The sequence below is a fragment of the Oxyura jamaicensis genome, chromosome 3 (assembly GCF_011077185.1).
Source record: "Oxyura jamaicensis isolate SHBP4307 breed ruddy duck chromosome 3, BPBGC_Ojam_1.0, whole genome shotgun sequence".
Taxonomy (NCBI): domain Eukaryota; kingdom Metazoa; phylum Chordata; class Aves; order Anseriformes; family Anatidae; genus Oxyura; species Oxyura jamaicensis.
The window spans coordinates 80929521-80953238 of NC_048895.1; the positions used below are offsets into that span (position 1 = coordinate 80929521).

The 23718-nt window shown below is 40.4% G+C and overlaps 1 protein-coding gene across 1 annotated transcript; it reads right to left on the minus strand.

Annotated features, from left to right (window-relative positions):
• Positions 1-287: 287 nt before the first annotated feature.
• SPACA1 (sperm acrosome associated 1) lies at positions 288-23140 on the minus strand. The gene is made up of 8 exons (XM_035322566.1): positions 23006-23140; positions 19998-20054; positions 16534-16635; positions 16048-16154; positions 15432-15567; positions 8258-8402; positions 7896-7985; positions 288-1745 (listed from the first exon to the last, which is right to left on the minus strand). Coding segments are annotated over exons 1-8 (771 nt in total). The 5' UTR covers positions 23139-23140; the 3' UTR covers positions 288-1744.
• Between the last annotated feature and the right edge of the window lie 578 nt (positions 23141-23718).

Below are 23718 nucleotides of genomic sequence, written 5' to 3' on the forward strand. Positions count from 1 at the left end.
CTTTCTTTTTTTTCCACTCTGTCTGCTCTCCAGTTAAAAGAGCTTGAGCAAAAATCCTAGAATCATAGAATAATTTGTGTCAGAACAGACCTTAAAGGACATCTAATTCCAACCCCCCTGCCATGGGCAGGAAAGAAAGAAAAGTAAAGACGAGAAGACCATAGTCATGGACCATTATCCACTTTATTGGTCCTGATGGGAAAAAAAAAAAAAAAAAAAAAAAAAAAAAAGAGAGAGAGAGAGAGAGAGAAATGGAGTTATAACTTTTTAGGAAAATCTGGATTTTTCATTATTAAAGATGCTGAAACACGTATTTCATACCGAGAATGAAAGACAACATGAAGAATCAATCCTGTCTACCCAAGACTAGCCCCAGGTAGATGGCAAGGAGAGCTTCACCAAATGCATGCCTCATGTGGCAATTTGTACGAGTCAGGAGGCAATGGAGCAAGAGAGGTCTCCTACAAAGAGAAGAGGCAATGCCTGCCTGACAAAGCACCCAAAAGCATTTCTGAGTGCAGTTTTGTGGACTGTTCTCCTTATTAACTAACTTGCTGTGTTGCTCACTGGCACAGCGATCAAAGAACCGTTCTCTCAGCTGAAGAAAAGGCTTGTGTCTTCCAGGAAAGTACATCAGCTACCAGGCTGAGGACTAACATGCAGGGTTTCTCCCTACATCCTATGCCCCATCCATCTATTCAATTTGCACCAGTGTGCAGAAACATGAGAGACTCCTGGGGTGTGACAGGAGAGGAATCAGGGACCTGCCTTTATTCAGCCTTTCTGCTAAGAGGCTACATGTGGTGAAAAGGTGACCTGTGCTTCTTCTGTAATTTTAGCATACAACCATGTAATGCAAAATGCAGACACAGGTAGACTCTTCAAACTGAACAGGATTCAGGGTTGTGTTCTTATTACCATCTTTTCACATCCAGGCCAATGAATTTTGAATTCTCTAAATAGTGGCTGAGCTCCAATACTGAAGTGGGTGGAGGACATGAAGATGGAAGTAGACATAAACATAGATGGGACAGATATATGGCATAGTCAGGAACATATAGGAATAACTCTTCCCTGTGTGATTTACCAGGGCCAAATGAGAAATTGGTCCAGGACCACAGACGGTAGGGTGTATCAATGTAATGAGGAACTGTGTTTTATGAATATGCGACTCTGCGAAGAGTTTAGGATGTGGATACAGCAAGCAGTTGAACATGGCTATCAGTGTCATAGGGCATATATTGTTCTTGGATGAAGAGACGATGCTGAAAAAAACAGAAGCTGTCAAAAAGGGAGTCATAAAAAATGTCTAAGTTCAAGAGAGAAAGGCTTCTGAGATGACTTTTAAGAAGCTTCATCATAAAAGAAGACCGAGAAGTGATTGATTAGAGTGTGTTAGTGAATAAAAATTTTCCCATGAAGAAAAAATATGAAGCACTAAGCGACTGCTGAATTTAGCAAAACCAAAAACCAGCGGCTGTGAGATGAGACCAGATGTGTTCGTGTTTTGAAAGTAGAGCAGTTCTTATTTAGGATAGAAGGCAATAAACCTCTGGAACAAATTGCCGAGTGCTGGGCTTCCAGTCTTTCCGTGTTCCCCAAACAAGGCTCGGTGCTTTTCACGTAAACACAAACTTCAGTTGAGCTACCAGGCTCAGCATGGGAGTAATAGAGAGACAGGGAAGAGCCTCTTGCAGACACAAGATCAGAGCAGATGACCCAGTGGGTCCTTCCGGATGTGTGCTCTGTGAACACACAAACTCAATGTCTTTTAAGCTTTTTTAGAAGTTTGCAAACATTTTCCCCCAAGTCTAGCAAGTGCAGCACGTGAGCAGCCCGGATAAAATCAGTGCTGCAACAATAAAAATAAGAGATTCAATTATACATGACTTGCCTCTATGCTGTTCAAAGGGAGCTGTCATTTTGACTTCCAGTGGCTGAGAACCTGCTGTGAATATCACTCAGACCAGGAAGACTGATGACATTTTGAAAGAACCACATCATTCACCCACTGAACATTTTATGAGACAAAGAATTTACCTTTATCTATTTATCTATAAGGATAAAAATTTGCAGGCTTTAAAAGGTTAAAAGTTTTTTTTGTTGTTGCTGTTTTTTGTTGTTGTTGTTGTTTGTTTATGCTGTTTTGTTTTTGTTTTTGTTTTTTTTTCCAGGACCATTTACAATGAGGTAAATAACACACATGAATCTACCAGATTATGAGGTTTGTCTCTCAGTGTTCTACCACATTAAATGCTCCAGTGTCCTTTCTTATCCATTCAGTCCCGGTCTTCCCCTCCAACCTTGCTTTGTCCATCCCAGTCTCATCCCTCCACTCCCCATCCCTCCTGTCCTAGCACTCAGACATGATTTCCCCCGTGTGAATGTATTCACCCTGCCTTTCTTCTCTGCATATTCCCGTTCAACGTGCCCAGCTCTCTCTCAATCTCTCTCTGCCACCCAGGATCTCACAGTCCCAGTCTCCCTCCCCATATTCCTCACGATTCCCATCTGGCTAGTTCTTCCACTCAGTGAAGGTCCTGCTCACACAATCTCCCTTTTCAAAGCATCTGTCCCTTCTCCCCACTTACATCAGGTTTCAAGGCACAGCCTCTTTGTACCACCAATTTTATGATGCTCTTCCTCCTAGTTTATTTTTTACCTCAGCCCTCCTTCCACAGCCACTTCTCCAGCACTCCCTGTCCCTGTCAGCTTCCCAGTTTGGGAACTAGGAAGGAAGCTGAAACTAGGAATGGTAGAGAAATGGTCAGGATGGGATTAGCAGCCTATTTTTGCATAAAGTGAGTACCCAGAAAAATGAAACATTTGGCTGCACTTTCTGCGTTCCCAGAAAGAAAGATACTAGCCTGAGGACCACATATTCAGCATGGAAAATTTCTGCCTAAAGACTAAAATTTGGCAGTTCTAAGCAACAGAAAATTAGATCATTGCAAATATCAAGGGATCTTAATTAACAATTTGCCATTATTCTAGGTGTAATACAACATAATGTTAGATGAAAATAGTAACTGATTCATCTGCAAGACAACTTCATACCATTATTTAATCCTTATGTTGTTATAATGTGTTACCCTCAAAAAGGATCAAGACACCGTGCTATAAGACTTTGTGGGCACATGTAACCCAAAATCATCTCTTCGGGAAAGGGTTTGTAGTCCAAAATGAACATTTAAAAGGCTGAAGTCTTCCCATTTTTCCCAGTAACTTTCTCATTGTAAGAACACGAGGACAGAGTGCAAAACACATGTAGGTTAAGTAATTTTAAACAACCAATTATCCACAACCAGCCATGCTGGATTTGGGGCTTAATTGCTTCAGACATGCAAGCTTTTTCTCCATTTATCTTTTCACAGCCCACAAACACAATTTCCTGTTAAAGTAGCGTTGTCCTGAAAATTTGCCATAATGAATTTTCCAGTCTGAGCACTCGGACCTAGTTCTAAGTAAAAAAAAAAAAAATGCTATACAGCTAAGTAAAAACTTAGGAAATCAAAAGTGAACAATATTGGCTTAATATAACAAGTTTCTCATAATAAAGTAGAAGCTGAACGCCCAGCTCTCCTGAAAAATCCATCTCTAGACTTTACAGAAACAACTGGAAACTGCAGAGCTCTTTGTCCAAAACCCATATGAAATGCTGTACGTTTGACTTAATGGTTAGCTGCAGCATTTTGATTCACAGATCAAATTATTTGCTTATTTATTCCCTGTAATATCTGCACAATGCTTAAATTTTGCCACCAGCCATGGAGCACTATATCTGTTTTGAACTACCATTTCTTTATCTTATGCTATAGAGCATCAGGCTAAAAATGACCCATATTTCTGCGGCGATTTCTGTCCTGTATGCATAGCAGCAAAGAAAAAAAAAAATTAGTACTTACTATTTTAAGTGTGTTTTACTAAATTAAATTATAAAGAAATAATGAAAATCTCTGCCATTCACCATAAAAAAATTCATTTCCAAAAAGAGCCAATAAAGCTGTCAAAGAAAAAAAAAAAAAATCATTTCTACAGCATATAGTATTAGACCATACATAAATGAAACTGCACATACATCAAGACCTAAATAACTATATAAATGCATCCTAAATTTCCTGAGACAGATGGTGGATCATATACGGACAAGCTATGCATTCCAAAAAGAGTTTTCTTTAAGAAGAAAAAGAAAAGGAAGATGTAAGAACAGTGGGGAAATGTTTAAAACACTACTAAATTAAAGCAAAACCCACAAGCTTATGCAGCAATATTAAACTATGCAAAGCAAGTGAAAGCAAGGGTTGGCAGTTCATTTTGGCCCTGATTTAGGAAATCACTTAAACACATGTGCAAGGACATCTGAATTCAGGAAAGGACATGAGCTCCGGTCCATGCATGCTGGATCCAGCAGCTGGAGCAGTGGGGGCGATGCTGCAAGCCCGGGGTGCAGCTAAGGCAGGCAAAAAGGTCCCCTGGAAGATGTGTTATAAGCTGACAGCCCTCCAAGGTGTGCTGTGGGAGGACATCAGAAGGAGGGCAAAGCTATAAGCTCCCAGGGCACTGGGATTTCTGTACGGACTGCCCTTTACAGAGCAGACTAGGGAGGCTGCCTTCACTGCATTGGCCAAAAGCTCTTGCAGGCAGCACAAACTCCTGAGATCGCTCCGATATTTTTATGTGACCTCTGGCCCTTCTCCTTCTGGTTCCTCTGTGCCTCTCACAAGTGCAGCAGATCTCACTTCAAGTGCTGAAATGACACTGGCTTTAACAGGAACCAGGCACACACTTCAGGTCTGAGAATAAGAAAACTTCATCGCTTGGGGTGAGCAGTAGACGAAAGGTTTCCACTGCAGTCAGCAAGCTGGAGGAGGTGGAAATACTGTGCTCAAACCTATGGAGAAGGAGAAACTCTGGTCGATTCTCTTAATTAATCCACTACCAGAAAATAACAGTGAAAACATTCTTTGCATTTCTTAGGCATTGCAGATAAAAGGAGTTGCATCAAGGACAATTATATATTATAGATGGTGAATACTTTTTGTCAGAAGTGCTTGAGCAGATTGTAGCATGTTCTTCATCTCTTTAAAAATACGTAACACATTTATTTCTGGATGTCCTTTATCTGTCATAGCTGTTCACTCTGTTGCCAAACTATTAAGTATATTTTTCAGATTATGGGATCAGAAGTCAGAGAAGGTTGATAGGGGTTATATTAAGACAATTATTTTGCACTTTCTGTGTGCTTTATAGAGCATATGGTACAACGTGCGATCCATTCACGTTCACATTTAGGGCGAGAGAATGATAACACAGTGGTTGTGTGATGACTGCTTGGCCAGAGTAACCTTCCGGAATTTCCCCATTTCTTGGAGTTTCTGATTGCAGCTTCGGCAGCAGAGCAGTGTGTTTACCCTATCTGCTGAGCAGCGAGGCACTCTCCCACATTTTATGCTACAGTTTCTGCATCAAATATTCTAGAGATTTTTTTTTTCTGTTTTGTAGAAAGCTCTAAGGAGTTATAAGAGAGTGAAAAAAGGCAGAAGGTAATCATATTTTATAAAATACGAGCCAATAAAGAGCAAAAGCTGCTTGATCTACCCTGAGGCCCCCCATGCTCCAGGATCAGTTCAGCATTTCCTGAATTTCATTTTCTGAATACTCAGACTATGTATCTATTACTTTTCAGTGGACTTGCCAGCAAACCATGGAAATCTAAAACCTTCAAAATATCAACCCAAGGAAGTCTGGAGGTTCTTTGCTAATGCTATTAAAATACAAAAAGGTTGTATCCTTTGCATCTTTATGAAACAGAATAGTCTAGTTCCCTCCCTTTCAGTTATGCCCCACCTAAATTACAGCATGAACACAAGAGTTCAGAAGTCACAGAGCTGGTGGTAGGTCTTCATATTTCCCACACCTTCAGTGGGAACAATTTCCTGAGTAACAACCACTGGTTTGGGTCTATTTTTGAGACCTACATTTGAGACCTAATCCCAGGCTCACCACAATAGTCTGTCTTTGACTGCATGGGATCAAAAACTCACCTGGAATGCATAATCTAGTTTTGCAAACCGCAGAAATGTTATTGTCTGCTCTTCCCTTCTCTATGTATTTTCTTCTTAACATTGCAAGACTTTTCGGTTTGTCCACCAAATGATGTAGGATGACATAGCTAATGATAGTGTTCCCAAAAATACCATTTCCTTTTTAAAAAAGACATTTTTATAGAATTAAGTGCACATCATTTTTGAATATGTTTTATTGCAAAAATGTAAATGATCTTTTCACTAAACAGAAAACAAAATGATGTATCTCTGAAAAATATGATAATGCTTTTTAAGGATGTGCAGATGGTGCAGTTAAACATCTGCAGCAATAGAGGAATCAAAGAGAACAGGAATTCTTCGAGAGGATGAGTTACTACCTCCAATCTATTTTTTTTCAATGTTCTTTACTGAGAAGCATTCTTTAACCTGGAGTGCTCAGTATTTGGCCTCTCTTCAGAGTTTCTACCAAGCAAAAAAATCAATCATAAAATCTATTAAATATTTTAATCACTCCGCAGTCCATTTTTCAATATGTTATCTGCTCAGGTGTTTTTTATTTGCATTAAATAATATTTTACACATATGGAAAGCGCCTTCATAAACACGACAATCACATAATTAAGGATGGATAGCGAAGGTCAGCAAGGATGGTATGGTACAGCTTCAGGATGAAGAATCACTAAGAAAACTTAGATTTTTCAGGCTAGAAAGAAAATAACCAGGGAATATGTTAGAGACCTAGAGGACAGTCCCCTTCAGGGAGAGGATAGTACCAATTGACAGTTCACTGCCCTTTCAAGAAGTCAGGAGCAACAAATGAAGCTATCAGGAATTGGATTCAAAATGGACAAAAGATGGTTTTGTGCTCTGTATCTTCTCATCAGAGGATGTTTGATGTGACAGAAGCTTACTAAGTACAAGGGGACACTGAACAAAGTCATGGAAAGTAAGTCCATTCAAGATTTCTAACTGCTTGCAAATTGCGTCTGGTTTAGAAAAAATGTAAGTGGCTGGAGGCTGGAAGAATACATGGGGAAAACATCATACAACCTCGTCTTGTTTTTGTACTCTTCCCTTCACATCCTTTTTTGTCCATTGATTTGATTGAGGTAGATGAACCCTTGGTCTGAACCCAGGGGACTACTCTTCTGTTCACACGCTTTGGTGCCCTTGATGGCAGAAATGGTTACATGTGCAAATGTGAAGGTAAAAAATTAATGAAGCTTATGAAACACCTTTTATTGATCTTCCCTAACAATACACACTATCCCATGTTTCTAGAAGACACTGGATTACAATGACTACATACCTGAGGACCATCACGGAGATAAGGAACATTTTACAAGAAAATAGTCTTTGCCTAGACTATGCGCCCCATTTCATACAGTGTAGATTAACATCGCCTCCAAATTAAGAGGTGTTAAATAAATTGTTTTCAATATCCACACAAAAATTTGGGTTTAGTTCTCCAGTTCAGAGGTGCTCAGACTATTATACTACCTGGAAGTGATGTCCACCTTAAAATAGGAGTATTTTTACACATTTTATTTTAAGGTTCAGTAATCCAAGACAGTGAATGAACTGTAAAAAGTATTTCTTAAAACCAGTATTCCAAGCATATATTAATCTTCCTTATATCATTTTCCTGTGTAATCCGATTGTTCTTTTTTCTCTAATTCTGTTCATTATGCAACTGCTGGAAGGACTTCTGTACTTCATTCTCTGTGGATGATGGCTCTGGCACTTCTTGTATTGTGGCTAATGCAGATGGTGAGAACACTGTAGCTGCAGGTGCAGACTCCAATTCCTCCAAAAAGCAATGCTGGCCCTGAGTGGGATGCTACTTACTACATGCTACCCTGGGAACTTTTGTTGGTCAGCTTTTCCTCCTCGCCATCTTGCCCATTTTTTGAACCCAAAACAGTTTTAAAAATTGCCCTAAAATGGAAAAAAGAATTACACAAAAACGCACATTTAAGTAGGTTTACAAAAATTGCTCTAATCATTTCCCTCCCATTAACAGTCACTGTAACTGCTTTGTAAAGCACTTCTGCCTGATCTCCAGAAGTTTGTTCATGTTTTCTTTACTGGCAACATAAATATTAGACTATAGAGAAACTTAAATAGTTCACCCCAGGTCATGTTTGTCCTCAGAAATACCATATTTTGATCAAGTAACACATAAATCACATTGTATGCTGTCCACCTACCAGTGAAGAATGATAAAGATGATGGCAAAGATCACACCAACAGTGAAAATTATTCCAGTTACCAGGCAAAACACCAGAATGGCGTCTGCCCTTTTTTTCCTTGATTGTCCTGTGTCTATTCTCTTTGATTGATTTGTTTGCAGCTCTGAAGAAAAAAAAAATACATGGTCATTATTATGGTCAAATTTTCAGATGAATCAGGCTTTTAATGTCATGAACAGTAATGCAAAGGAACAGGAGTTTATTCTTTACCTCTCCGACATCTTTTATGACCTTCATGCCCTTATGAAATCAGCAGAAGTCAGAATAGTAACATTTTATACATTCTTTGCATCTAACCAAAGAAGATGCAAAGAAATGGACATCAAGGCATGTGGTGTGGGACACATCTCACTTAAGATAGTTCACTATTTAGATATTTTGATAGCTGTCTTAGGTTTTCTCTATAGGCTTTGGAGAGGAACTTGCACTTCCAAGCTACCTTCCATTGACTTGGTTTAGGCATCCAGGACAAGATGAAATACCTTATGATTCATCAGTAACATTCCACTAATCGTAAAGGAGTCTGCATATAGAGCTCAGATGCGAACACCTACATCTGGCTGGAAGAATTCCACTCTTTCCACTCTTTACATCCAAGAAGACCTACTATTTTAAATGGCAGACCGAAAGATCAGACCTTGGAAAGCCATATTTTGGCAGGAAATAACTAGCCAAAACATTAAGAGTATGCAAGGGATTTCACTACACACATATACACAAGCTAATCTCAGCGTTAGTCACAGTGGTACAGCTCTCAGAATACTACCTATAGCTGTGTAACACAAGGGACTGCAGTTCCTAAAGACCAACAAGGAAAAAAATCAAGGAGAGGAAAATGTATTTAGTATTTGTTAAGAATGACTGATACAACAATGCTTTTGCTTTGGGAAGTGCTTTAATGTAAGATTTCAAGACATGTTCAAGTAAGATAAATGAATGACAGAGAGACAAGAACTACCACAGACCTTCTGCGGCTCAAGGCAGGCTGGCTTCTTTGTTCTGTGCCGGGTACCAGGTGCTCTGTCAACCACGACTGAGGCACCAAGGCACCACCGTGATACTGGAGAATGCTAACAACGTTAATTGCTGCAATACTAGCAATAATAATGAAGCAGAAAGAGAGTAGGCTAACAAAGAACTGGATTCAATAACTTAAGCACTGCTTTTCAGCTCCCTGTCTCTATCTAGGTCTGTGATGCCTTTATTTAAAGCAAATAACCCATGAGCATGGAATGGAGTTGTTCTGCATGGCCCAGAAACACATAGCGAGAAGCAGCTGCAGGAAGATGAGAAGTGAAAAATGTAGCAAGGATTTCAAGTTAAAATGCATTCTGCAATGCTACAACCTGTTCAACCTTGGAATATTTTGAAGGAAACCAATGGCTCTGCCATTACTTTAGCTGTTTATCTAAGACCAAAGATACCAGTTAGGAGATGACTCTAACAAATCCAGGAAGAGTGGAAAATGTTGAAGACGGTCAACCAATTTCCCCCATCTACTTTTTGACCCTAGATAAAGAAATGCCTGAAAACCAAACCCAGTCACCTTGGTCTGAGATTTAATTGAACTTATTTGTTCAACAACATTCAGACAAAACAATGAACTATAGTGCATCTTTCCAGATCCCTCCAGGTTTGACAACTGTACACAGGCCAACCTTAATTTTCTTTCATTTTCCCTGATAGGAGTTTCTAGAACTATTATGTGGTATCTCATTGCTCCCTGGTACACAGAATTCCTGTTACACTGGTAGGTACTCTCTGTAGCAGAATGACTGCAGGAGAAACATTTTTTTTCTACTGCATTGCTATTTCTATAGAAGCTCTCGTGCCACTGTCATCACTGTAGTATCTAAGCAACTCTTCCATCACATCATTTGAGTTTCATTCTCCTGCATCACAGAATTTGTTGACATTCTTAAACCGCAGCTTGCCTATAGGATTCTCCAGATCTTTCTGCAACATACAAGACATGCAAGAATGGTGAACTAGCTAAGAATATCACACATAGTAATACTGGGGTTTTCACACAATGCAGAGCTAATTGCTTTTAGACTAATTCGTTTCAATGACTGGACAATCTTTTTAGAATTACACGCAGTTGTGGTGAATGGGTATTAATGAAAACTATCTTTGATTTTGCAATTTAATTAATGTAATGTATTTTTCCCCTTGACAAAATGTGAATTTAGACCTCTAAGAATACCTCTTTTTACAGGCTGTAACAAGAGCCCGCTGAAGAGGAAAACAAACTTTCTCTTATCCACTGCTGATCTACTCGTTTTCTTCCTAGGCAGGAAATTCTTCCAGTAGTCAAGATCTAGAACTGCCCAAGAGACAACCTGATAATACAGAGGGAGTTCCTTCCAAGTAAACACACATTTAAAATGCAAACAGGAAACAGACCAAAAAGCAGCTTCCCGATAAGCTGTTTTACAATGAGCAAAAACTGATTCACATCAGGAGCACTTTTAAGCCCCTGACTGCACTCCTAAAGTCCAGGCAACATTCCCAATTAGGCAGTGAGAATTTTGCTGCAGCCAGAATATGCCTTAGAAACATCTTCAGCTAACAGAAAAGGTTACAAAGACGTATTTACATCAGCTTTAAAAAATATGTATCCTCTTGCTTAATACAAGTAGAAAGAACAACTATTTTTTAAACATGAGAGGTTTAGTTCAGCGACATTCAACTTGAAGTCTACAGCTCAGGTCTGTTGACTACTTTGCCCTTAAGAATGATGAAAGAAAAACATTATTATATATTCCACAATTACACTGTAAAGAAATTCCTAAAGTTGTATGTACCTCCACTGGAAATTTTCTAGGGTTTTACAGAGCAAGAAGAGATTGATAACATACCTACTTGTTTCAAGCATTTCTCCTGGTACAGCATTTCTCCTGCACCATTTCTATCAAAAGGAAACACCACCGCCTCTGCCAGCAGCACCATTTCTCTTCATCCTCTTCTTCCCCCAGGTTTTGCACTGAGCTGGGGTTCCTCCTAGATCATGATGTCAACTGCACAGCAGTGTTCCATCTATAAGCAGCTGCTCAACCAATTGTGTCTACGGTCCAGCAGCCAACACGAGTTCTTTCCACCAGTTTTCAGATCCAGAAAGCATGTATCAGTTTGGCAGAGGGCAGTGAGATTCTGCCTCTGCAGACTATTTTTTCCCCTTAATATAATGATGATGCATAGCTTTTTCTGTTTCCCTTCCAGATTATCTCTAAGACTTTTCCTACGTATTAAAAATGCATGGATACTTGTGGATGTGAGAGCAGGACTGCACACAGAAACACACACAGAGAGGATCCACGCTGTAACAGTCGGGCACTGGGATTCCCCATTTCATTTCTGTGCAAACGCAAGGACAACACAGTAATGCTGGTCATGCGTTTGTACAGTAACCCATCACAGAGATGTGGCTTCTGCCTCTAAAGGAAGCTCTGGCATTGAAGCCATTATCAGGAAAAAAACAGAGAAGTGGGGCCTGGAATGGCCTCTGAAACAGTTAACACTATTGCCTCCATCTTCTCCACAGAAGCAGCACACACAGACCGACTCGCTCTTCCGCCCATGGGAAGCGTGGAGCTGGGGGCACAGCTGGAATCGCAGAAGGCTTCACACAGCGTGGTAATGAGGGTCGTTCTCTGCTCTCACTTTCCTCCCTTGCAAAGTCCTTCCTCCCTCCTCGCAGGACTATTATTAGTAAATATGAACAAACTGCCTTCCAGCCCCAAAGTCTTCACAAAACACCCAACAGCGTAATGGGTGGGAGTGTGAAACAAGACCCTCTACTGTAACCCAGGGTAGTGATTTAGTAAGAAGGACGTAAATAAATGTCAGTTATTAAAAGATGGGATTTTCCTTGCACAGATCTCAATAATTTTTGAAGATAAAGTACATCTTTGTTACATTTCTCTTGCTATAAAAGACAAAAAGGCATCAGTCTGAACAGTTTTGCAAACAAACGGAAGAGGCAAATTACTGAAGACCACTCACTCATACAAAAAGGTCGTTACTGTTGTTCAACAAAAGGTCACTGGGAAGAGCAGTGATCATCGGTAAAGGACACATGGAAGTTCTCCATGCATAGTATGAAAATCAATTCATAAGAAGTTTTGCCATGTGGCAAATATAGCCACATTCATGTAAGGCTTGACCTGTCTTTTTGCAACACATCATCCCCTCCTCGCATGCATCAAAATCTGAAGCAGAATGTCATGCTATGTATTTTCAAGTGTTGTCTTTGGGGTCAGGTCCTCAGATGGCTTTTCTCAATCTGACCACTGCTGTTCACACAAGTAAAACAAGAGTGCTGGAGAGAGTAGAAAGTATAAGACCAAAGGAAATACATTTATTCCTTATCAGCTGTCTTGATTATTTTTAGCTCTGTTGACCACCTCAAGCCTTTCTCTCTAGGAAAATGTCAAGAAGAAATAACACCCACTAATCAAGCATAGTTCCACTTCTGTGGCCCCATTTTTCAGCTCTGGCACTATCACAATAGTGATACACAGAAATGTATCTGTGGAACAGAATAGGGAGGGATTGAGGTGATGAGAAAGACAAAATACAAACTTAAGCTTATTCATTTGAGTGACCCAGAGAAGTGATCAGCATCATCTCAGTTGGTGGCAAAAAAAAAAAATAATAATAATTTAGGAAGTAAAAATACACAGGACACCAAGATCAGGGAAGAAGGAGGTGAGGAGGTACTCCAGGCAACAGAGCAGAGATTCCCCCGCAGCCTATGGAAGACCACACTGGAGCAGATATCTACACTGCAGTCTGTGGAGCATCCTGTGCCAGAGCAGGCAGAGATTTCCTGAAGGAAATACAACCCATGAAAGGCCCATGCTTTACCAGGTTTACCCTGAAGGACTGTGGCTTATGGAGGACCAGAGAGGAAAAGTGTGAGGAGGAAAGAGTGACATAGAGGAACTGTTATGGATTGACCACAACCTCCCATTCCCCATCCATTTGCGGTGCTCAGGAAGGTGGTGGGGTAGAAGAGGCAGGAGGGAAGGTGTCCTTGTTTTTGTCTTTGTTTCTTATCATCTGACTCTATTTTAATTGGCAATACATTTCATTAATTTTCCCCACTTTGAGTCTGTTTTGCCTGTGAAGGTAACTGGTAAGTGATCTCCCTGTCTTTATCTCAAACTGTGAGCTTTCCATCTTATTTTCCCCACTCTGTCCAGTAGAGAAGGGGGAGTGAGAGAGCAGCTGGGTAGAGCACGGCAGCCATCCAGGGGGAGCCCACCACACCTGTCCAACTTATGCTCACTAGAAATCTTTGTGGACAGTTTTTAATGCTAGGAAAAAAAAAAAAGGAAAAAAAAAGAAAAAAGAAAAAAGAAAAAAGTGAGCTCAGTCCTGAAGATCACCTGAAAAATAAGATGTTCTCCTATTTCTGATACTGATTTTGTGATTCTGCCCTTCTTTACCTTTCATCTTGGAGTTCAGATAGTGACACAGAAAAAGATGTTATCTGAACTGAAAAACTTAGATTTTCTGGAGTAGGTAGAGAAACCATCTTTCCTAACAGGGATGATAAACTTAAGTCTCAAATTCCCCAGCCCTCATTTCAAAAAATATTTTAATGAGGAACTGGAAAAGGCAACATTGTACAATAGAAAGAAACATTACCCCTTTCCAAAGTCTGGAACACTGCAATCTATGGTCTCAGAGAGCAGAACAATTCTGCAGAACGTAAGGCAAGAGCTAAGAAAATCAACAACCAAGCACAAGGAATCTGTACGAGTGATGATGCCAGAATAATCTAATTTCCTTCTGATCCCACTGGAAAATATATTCAGTATTCTGATCTCACTGGATTTCTGACCATCTACAGACAGTAAAACTAGATCTATATGATCTAGTGAACTAGATCTCTATAATCTGCTTATAATCACTTCCATGTACCTACTTAAGAGCTAATAATTTCAAAAGTCCAAACAGTGTCACTCTTGGGGAAGTAAAGCCCAGAAACTCTTGGACATCTAAATACATCTACAAACCTAAAGGAAGCTAATCTGTCACTAAGCATGACAATCCACTCCTAAATTACTTAAATCTTTAGATCTTGTCTTCTTCAGATTTCTGCCTAGTTATATTTTCTGAACCAACAGCCTCAAACCTTGGAAGAAGTTCTCAGTAGATCATCTGTTGGATGGGTTTCATCTGACCACTTTTCACCAAAAGGACTTAATCACAGTTTAAATTCAAGAGCGTGAGTCGTCCTATTGATGACTCACCAACTCAAGTCAATGGGACTATTTGCATGTTTAAAACTAAAACAGATTATGTGCTCTGCTAATTCAGGTCCCAAAAAGGAAACTTCCTCTTTGTACAAAAAGACATGTAGAAACTGAATAGTGAGAGAAGAAAATAATAAAAAGAAAAAGAAAGCAAATTGATATAATCAAAGATTTGGGTGTTTTGTGACTACCAGATGGATTGAGAAAATAAATTCCTCATTACTGTACAAAGGCAGAAAGAACCTCAGGAGACACGTAGGAAATAAATAACCCATCGTACTGAAGAGAAAGGAAAAAAGCTTTCCTGATGGAGTCAGCAAATATCCCATTAGCAGAGGAGGGGAGAAAGATGTTACTGGGGAACTGTTTCACCATGTATTCTTTTCAATGTTAAGCTTCCCTAAATATATTGTGCATAAGCAAATTCCAGATGGCAGCTAAAAGAGAAAACACAAAAGGTTGTTTTCCAGCTTCAGTTCTGAAGTGGAAAGGAGACTTAACTGCAGAACTGCCCGGCATGCTGCTGGTTCTACATAGCTCAGTGAGACAAAAAGAAGTCTACGTTAACCAACTTGGCTGCTGCAACAAACGCGTAGGTAATAGGAGAACCTCCTTATTTTAGCTTGAGATTTTACAAAGGTAAAGAAAATACTCATTTTTTACCACAAGCAACCTCTTCATTCCCAATCTGTCATTTCCTTTTTTATGTGTCTTTTATTGGCCTGCATTTCATGACAGTCATTACCACAGCACACAAGCTTCTGCCTATGTGCTACTGGTGACGTGCAATCCTATGATGATTGAATGCCACATAACAAACACAAGGCCATAACACTAGAAGTCTGTAAGTGTCTCCACAAGCTTACCAGTTGTTGCGTTCACTGTGTATTTTACAGAGGCAATTACACTGTCATTTCCTTGAGTTTCACACTGGTAAGTAATTGGATGCGTATCTCTGCGCACTTCCATAACAGCTGAATCATTGGGAAGAATGTGTGCTGGCTATCCATATGCAAAAGAAAATTTAAAAAAATGGTTTGTCTCTTTTCAAATATATTCACAGAAAAGTGCTCATTCTAATCCATCAGTTTTTCAGCCTGTCAGCACCTCTCAGACCCTGGGAAAATTCCTCCCACCTCTACAGCACCTCCTTGAACAACTGGGAAGGGCAATGTGGTTGTGACTTGCTAAAGTGTAATCACTCACCAGTCACTGGGCCCAATTTTGCTAAAATAAGAGTAAAGAAACATTATTCTCTAAAATTATCCCCTCCCTTACATAAAGAGGAAAATGAAGCTGCGTAAAGGTGCAAAGCCAATTAAGCCCTTGTATTACCAACTCGCCAGTGAGAAATCAGGGCTTATTTGCATTGTGACAGCAAAGGAAGTAATCAGCACAGGCATCTGGATGTTTCATATGGAGCATGTAGTAAACACATCCAGCATGCCATTTTCCTCCACAAAGTGGGGTTCAATTACTCACCTGGTTTGGAGTTAAGATCTTCCAAACGTATTTAAATCGATTTTCAGGAGGTATATAAATACAAGTCATCACCACACTTGCAGAGTTCTCAGAAATTGGTCTTCCCACTACAGGAGGAATTTTAATAGGTATATTCAACTACATGAAACATCTCAGTATAGACCGTAAAGCTCATAAGTCTTCAAACCACAAAATGTTACTTCTAAATTATATTTCCCCTTAAAATTACTTCAAATATTGTTTTTGCTTGGTGAAATCTCTGGAACTAAGCTAATAGCAGAAAAATGGTATTTTACAGGGGCTTGAAACCAAATGCACATCGGTTCAGAAATGAGATCTTAAACGTTACCAGACTGCTTAGCAGGGTAATTGGAGGGTGGAATACAATCAATTCATTCCACTTTCTCCACAATCACAAAGAATAAGGACGTTTCCTCTGAATCAACTTATTTGCTTCTGATTACTGTATCACAGTGTTCTACTTACATCCACAGTCCACTGGCCCGTGGCATTCCTCCACACCGACAATACATTTTGTTTCACTCCCAGGGCATCCATTCGTTAACAGAACTTCTCGAATGCCAATCCCTTTGGGGAAAAAAAATAGAAATCATATGCTCTGCACTTCTTCATCTTCTCCGTGCTGTTTTTGCTTTCTCTTTCTTCATCCTGGATGTTAGTGTGATGTATCTACCAAACACCAGGAAAAACAGATCTTCTCAGAGTGCCTGCTAAAGCCATCCCATGTGGGTATCTAAGATTTTTAAGACAACATCCTCGTCTGTCAGGCTCTGCACCACAGGGAGCCAGATCCTTAGAATCATCACGTCCCTATGTGTCAGAAAAAGAATTCAATATGAATTCAGAACTTTCCTTACAGAAAACAAAATTGAAAGGAAGCTAATGTATGTTCTGCAAAACAGTTAATTCACTTTAAATATCAAAGCTTTCGGGCTCCTGGCCTTTCCATGCTCAAATCAGATGGCACAGAGAACACTGTACAGGCTGCCAACTCCGTCTGCCTCTAGTCTTGTGACTGAGTGTCTTCAGCTCCCACCAAGGTCAACAGATACCAATGCCTCTAAAACCTCCTGGGACTGGGACTGGGGAGCCTGCATGGCAACTGCCAGCCTGTGATACTGGAGTTCCTCCAAGAGACTCTGGAATTAAGCCTCCAAGAGCCCAGTGGTCCATAACTCAGGGCTTCGTATGAGAAATAGGTGACAACAAGGGTTGACCAGGACTCTGCCTGCAACATGGAGGTTCCTACTGAAGGCAAAGGACAGGAGACAACCCGTCACAAATGTGTATAGGAAAATTCTGATACCATCTTCAGGTAAGCAGACAACGTTCAGTCTCCTTATCAGGATTTCAATGGGAACATCCTCATTTTAACAATTACGAACAAATTCAAAACAAGAGCTCTAATTGTTTTTGCCAAACTGTGCGTACACAGTTCACTGGAATGACATAGCTTGTGGGGGAGGCAGGAATAATATGCTTAGGCCCAGTAAACAGAAGAAGGCTTTGCCATTTTTTCCAGAAGTATTTTGTTTACTAACAGGCATGGAAAGAGGAGAGTTAACCCCCCTCCCTCCTTGCAGTATAATAATAAACGGGAAATTGGTTTGAATATTGCATTTAGGAAGCCTATGCCTTCCTTAAGTGTGTATTATATAAACCGATGGATTTCAGAATGTTTCAGAGATGTCATGTTCCTGGTGAAACAGTACTTCAAGTGACAGAGGGAGACAACACCACTTACTGAAAATGACACAAAACGAGGATCGTTCTCCACTCCAGAGAATGTCTCATCTCATGGATGCAGACAGAGGTGTAAATGGCAATGAACTGACATTTTTATTAAAGGCATTCCTCTTTCTTCGGGGCCATGTAGGTTTTTTTTAGCTAACGAAAAAGACAGGGAACCTGTGAAAATCCAAAAGGATGGCTTGATAAAATCTGGGTGCTGGGCTAGCTGTAATCACATTCATCAGGAAAAAATCTCCCCGTGTCTTATCTACTGCAATATTAAAATCGGGGAAGTATATCACACTCAAAAGGTTGACGAAAAAGGCTCTTTTAATGAGATCTGCAAGTTCTCGTAGCACTCCTCTGCTTCTTCCTTTTGGACAGCTTTTTTTTATTTCATTCCCATGTTTCCTTTCTCTACCTCTTCTTCGTAGCTGCCAATGCTGATGAAATTCATCTACTGAGATGCTCTAACAAATGAAGTCTCAACTTCACCAAGTCATCCAAGTTAACCTAGCAGAAAAATGGCCTGGATGCAGGAAAAATAAGTGATCTAAATGAAGTTCACCTTGGAAAAATGTCAACTAACAGACTGGGGACGGGCGGGGGGCAGGAAGGGTGACCCACAGAGAACTGACAAACAGCAGCTATGAGAGAAATCTAGAGGCAACAGTGGCCAAAACAGCAAGAGCACGGAGAGACTAATGAAGAACCAAGGCAGATATGACAAGACATCATTAACATGTTTTAATTATGCTTTAATGTCTCTGTAAACCTGGACTCTGGATAGAGAAGCAATGGATCTGAGCCACAGTGGAACTGGGGAAAATTAAGACAGTGGTGGCAGTTCAGAAAGCAATAAATATAAAAGGGTAGACAGATGAACCTAAGGGGTAAGAAAGAAGTTGAAGGAGACAAAGGGCTTACAGTTTTACTGGAAGAACTAATAAGGTACCTTTCAGCCTCTTAGCATACCAACTCTCAATGCATTGAACAGCCCAGGCTAGAATGAGGGCTACAAACATGGGATGAAGTCCAGATATGAGATGATGCCTTTTCTTATTTTCCTTTTGTTAGAGCTTTCAGTTCCTGCTTTTTCAGTAAGAGTATATAATTTCCAGTATTAAAGGGGTTAAACGTTAACTCTGAGGGACCCAAGATAAAACTGAGGCAAAACTCACTGAAATTCTCTGAAAATAAAGAACATTTGAGAGGTCTTCTGAAGGTGTGGGACATAAGGAGCAGTTTCTCAGTATCCAAAAAATGTGTGCCTCAAAGCAGGAGAGATTACCAAGAGTATGGGGATACATATACAGTACGGACATACCGAACATAAAACCAACTTTGAAATCATGAAAAGAGAAATATTAAAGTATGTATAAGCAAGATTTTTATATTTTTTTTCTAAAACCATAATATCCTATGTGAAATAGTTTCCCTGAAGCACTCAAGGCAGTTATCTCACTGGAAATATCAAAAGTGGCTGAAGAAAAAATATGAAGGCATACTCTAGAAAACTTGAGACTGATGGGAGAGAAAACCTCTTCTTTCTCTTTCCCATGGTCTTAAAAGAAGCAGAAATTGTTCAGAAAAAAAATAAAAAATAGCATTTCTGATTCAAGACTGCTTCCTAAGCACTATAATTACTACCCCACAGCAGATTCTATCACCACCCTAAACAGAGATGTCTTCCTAAGGCTCAACTCATTTTTCCTCCCTCCCCTCCTACTCCAGAATGATACCTCTCCTCTCCGTTGCATGATTTATAAATTGTATAAATGTGGAATACAGAACAGGCTACTGCAGGCAAGCAATTTTTTGGCAATATTGTATGTGGGAAGACATCTGTGAGAAGCATCAGAAGATCTTTCATCTTCTGAACATCTCACAGATGTTCACAAATAGCGAAAATTGTTACTTTGGGGAAGGCAGCTCATGTGCCAATAAACGTAGGGAACTGGTTTAAAATAGGAGCTTGCAGGCTGTGAATTTAATAAAACAACAGATCTGACCTAAACTTCTAATGACAATCAGCCTGATTGTTTTTGTTAATTATAGTTATTGGCAATTGAAATCAATGAGAGGTGAACGAGGGCAAGCAAATTACAACTGCTAAATTGCTACAGTTAGCACTTTTTTTTTTTTTTCCCCAAAAAAACAAAGGACAATATGTTTTATTCATCTGCTTTGCTACTTACCACATGTAACTGTGCATACTCCAAATTCTAGCTCCATGGACTCAAGGGCATTCAGACCTGAACACAAAGTCTAAAGTTACATCTTTAATACAATGACAGGAATGGAAATGCCCAATTAACAGGAAATTCATTCCTTGAAATCTTTACTACTTTTTAGCTGAAATGTGAAATTTGCCAACGCTTTTGCTTTCATGAACTAAAGCAGAAAAACAAGACATTTATGAAAAATTTATCATAAAATCCAGTGTGAATAGCATTCATACTTAAACCTTAAAATGATTCTTTAGGAGGAAAAAAATGTATTTTTCTTATAAATCAGCATATGATGTTAAATTGTCTTCCGAATGCTCAGGAAAATGCCATGTCTAGGTCCTATGCAAATTACAGGTCTTCCTTGAAAAGAGTTAAGAAAAATTTTCATTAAACAATATTCAGTCAACTCATTTCATTGTTTTTTTTCTGGCTAACATAAGCCTTGCCACATGATTTTTTCCCCATCACACTTCAAGGTCAGGTTTAGACAGCTAGCATGAAGATGAGTCAACCAGGTACAGTATTTTAATTAGGTGCTGGGCTTTTAATCACTGTGATTGGGTTGCTTCCATTTTTTTATGGTACTTTGAGGTTACAGAATGGATTTCACAGAACGTACAGAAGCAAAAGGTTCTCGTCTCCATCTGGGATTCAAATCTGGATTATATATTTTATTCCTAACAGCATGCAATTTGAATGTTTGTTTATAAGGATATTGAGATACAGTAATTGTTCCACAGAGAAACTCGGTGAAGCACCTTTGGAAATTATTCATTAAATAAGCAATGGGTCTTTTCAATTCTTCCAAATGTGCAGAGAACAGACAAGTCACTATGACTGTTTTTACAAGTCTGCATTGCCAGTCCTGCCTACTCAGACTATTTTTTTTCTGATAACAAATACTTACTAATGTAAAGTTTGCTTCGCTGTCTCTCCGCTTTTTAAGTTCAAGATTTATGTTTACAAAATGTTATTTCAGTGCAGCAATGCAAGTTTATATATCACTTCTTGCTATTAAATCTTTGTGCAACATTAACATTTTTCACACACTACCCAAAACTTTAAATATTTCAGGTCGAACGGAATGGTTCCATTTCTCTTGCCATCAGTGATGTAGAAACATAGAAGCTTTATTCCTCCATTGTAAAGGATTTACACTACAGCAGCACACTGAATTCTCCACAGTGATAAACTGATACTGAACTTTTTCCCAACGTTATAAATGAGCCATCAAAATCTTATTCGTCTGTTATCTCTAACTGTCTCTATGGTTCTGACATTTATTTCAGCATATAAGTCGTGCTCGTCAGAACAGTCTTCTAGCATATGAACAGCAATCCTTAAGCAATAACTTAACTATCCAGTTGAATGCTAAAGACTCCAACCTTAGTCAAAGCATGAGGAAAAGACTAAGATTTAAAATTCTATGAAAACAGAACCAACCTGTAAAACAATTTGTGTGGCCTCAAACACCATTATCTAATGAGCCTCCTTTAGAAGACAGTCCCCATCCATGGCAGGAAGCCAGTCCTATCACTTCTGCCTTTGCTTCATTTAAATTAATGGGACAGTCATTCATTCAACAGTCCTGTCTCGTACCAACAATCAAAGCACTGCAGAGAAGGAGGGGAATGTAAGGATCCTGTCTACAGTCTAAATACAGTCGTGTTTTAAAACGCCTGTTTTCAACTTGGTACAACATGACATGTGCTTGTTCGTGTGTGCACAATCAATGTAAGTGTGCAAAAACGTGGGAGGGAGGGCTAGGACAGCTTCAGATGGTGCAAATTCTCAACTCAGCAGATTTCTGACAATTTGTATCCAGTTATGATAAACCCTAAACCTCTACCCTGTACGTAGGTGTTAATTCCACTTTGGTGTGGCAATTTAAGTGTAGCCATGGCAGGGTGTCTTATCTGAAAGGGGAAGCTGTTGTTTTCCATCCAGACCCAAATTAAATAAATAAATAAATAAATCACTTTGTAAACAAGCAGAGACAGTAAACTTCAGATATTACTAATAGGAGGCTGAATGACTTTGATGCCAGTGAAAGCAAACTTCTCCCAACCATGGTGCCCTTTAAGGATGCTTCTGGCTCCAGGAGCACCACAGCACATAACATGACTTTTTTGCAGAATATTGGAATGAGGAACTGGCAGTCAATAGCTCTAAATAAAATAGATACTGTAGTGTCTAAGTAAAAATCCTCCGATAAACTTTAGTAGAAGCTGATTAGTTCTAAATTAACAAGTCAGTCATGAATCAGTGGTCCTGATTTCTGATCAAATTTTTGATTTAGTGAAATTTTAAAAACAACATAAAGAAATTTCAAGGGAAACTGATTCACTGATAATTCTCTGGACAACACAGTATTTTTTATATGAAGGTTATGAGCCATCCATGCCACGAATGTTATGAACCATCCACCCGTATTGCAACGCAAAGCTTGTATTCCTCCCTTTACTTGTATTTCCTGCCTACATTTAAAATGGGGCAACACGTTAAGTAAGTTTCCCATAAGAAACTACAGATCTTTCCACTTATATAAGATGGCTGTTTCCAGTTGCATCAGGTTCAGATAAAAATATAGTGTCAGCCCTATGCAGAGAGAATTATGTACGTAGCTGCCATTAGCATTAATAGGAGTTATCTATGTAAATCCCACACATGCTGAGATAAGAATGTGCTAAGGAACTGCATTTGCATTCCTGTCAGGGGGCTGCAATTAGTACCAGCGCAGCCAAGGCAGCCTGTGCTCCTCTCTACATTTGGAAGCCGTGTAAAACCTAAGTAGAACAGAAGTCCTTCGCGTTATACGGCGTTTTAATTACAAGCCACATCACGCAAGGTGTGCGGAGTACCACCACAAGGCACCGAGGCGCAACCCCTCGTCCCCTTTGCTCAACACACCCAGCCTCGCACGGGCAGCCCTGTCAGCGCCTGCCCTGCCACACGAAGCCCTCTCCCCGCCTCACCCGGCAGCGGCCGCCCGCCCCGGGGCTCCTCCGCCGCCTCCGAGCCGCCATCGTCCTCGGCGAACGGGGGCTCGGCGGCGGCCAGGGGCAGGAGCAGGAGCAGGAGCAGGAGCAAGGCCGCGCCGCCCGCCATGGCCGCCCGCCCGCACAGCCCCGGCCACCGCGGAGGCGTCATAAGGGGCCCGGCACGGCTCGGAACGGCTCGGATCGGCCCTTATCACCGGGAGCCGGCCCCGGAGCCTCCCCGGGGACTGCCAGCTGTGGCCCGGCCCGGTGCCCGAGTGGGGCGTTGAAGGGGTTTTGGGCGGTGTGTGGACGCTTGGCTTTGCCATCGCTCCTGACAGAAAAACTGAGCTGCTGAGCCCCAGCTGCAGCACGGTTTTCTCATAAAATAAACAGTGGGCTTTGTAGTGCCCCATTGACTCCTTGTTGTAGGTGGTCCTGAGTAATAACGTTTGTGTTTGCTCCCGAAGCTTCTCGTTCTTCAGTGAGGTTCAAGTATTTGTGGCTGGCTCCTGTTTCATAAAATACCACCTTAGGTTCTTTACGGTGCCTTTCAACCCCCAGTACACCAGTTCCCAGCACAAGGGGGTCTGTGCAAGCCCCACATTCAAAGGAGCAAGTGGCAAGTGGCACGTGGGACGGCATTTTGCACGCAGCAGCCTGCTGGCATGAGCACCCCCAGACCAGGCTGTGCGAGCAATGCTCCCATG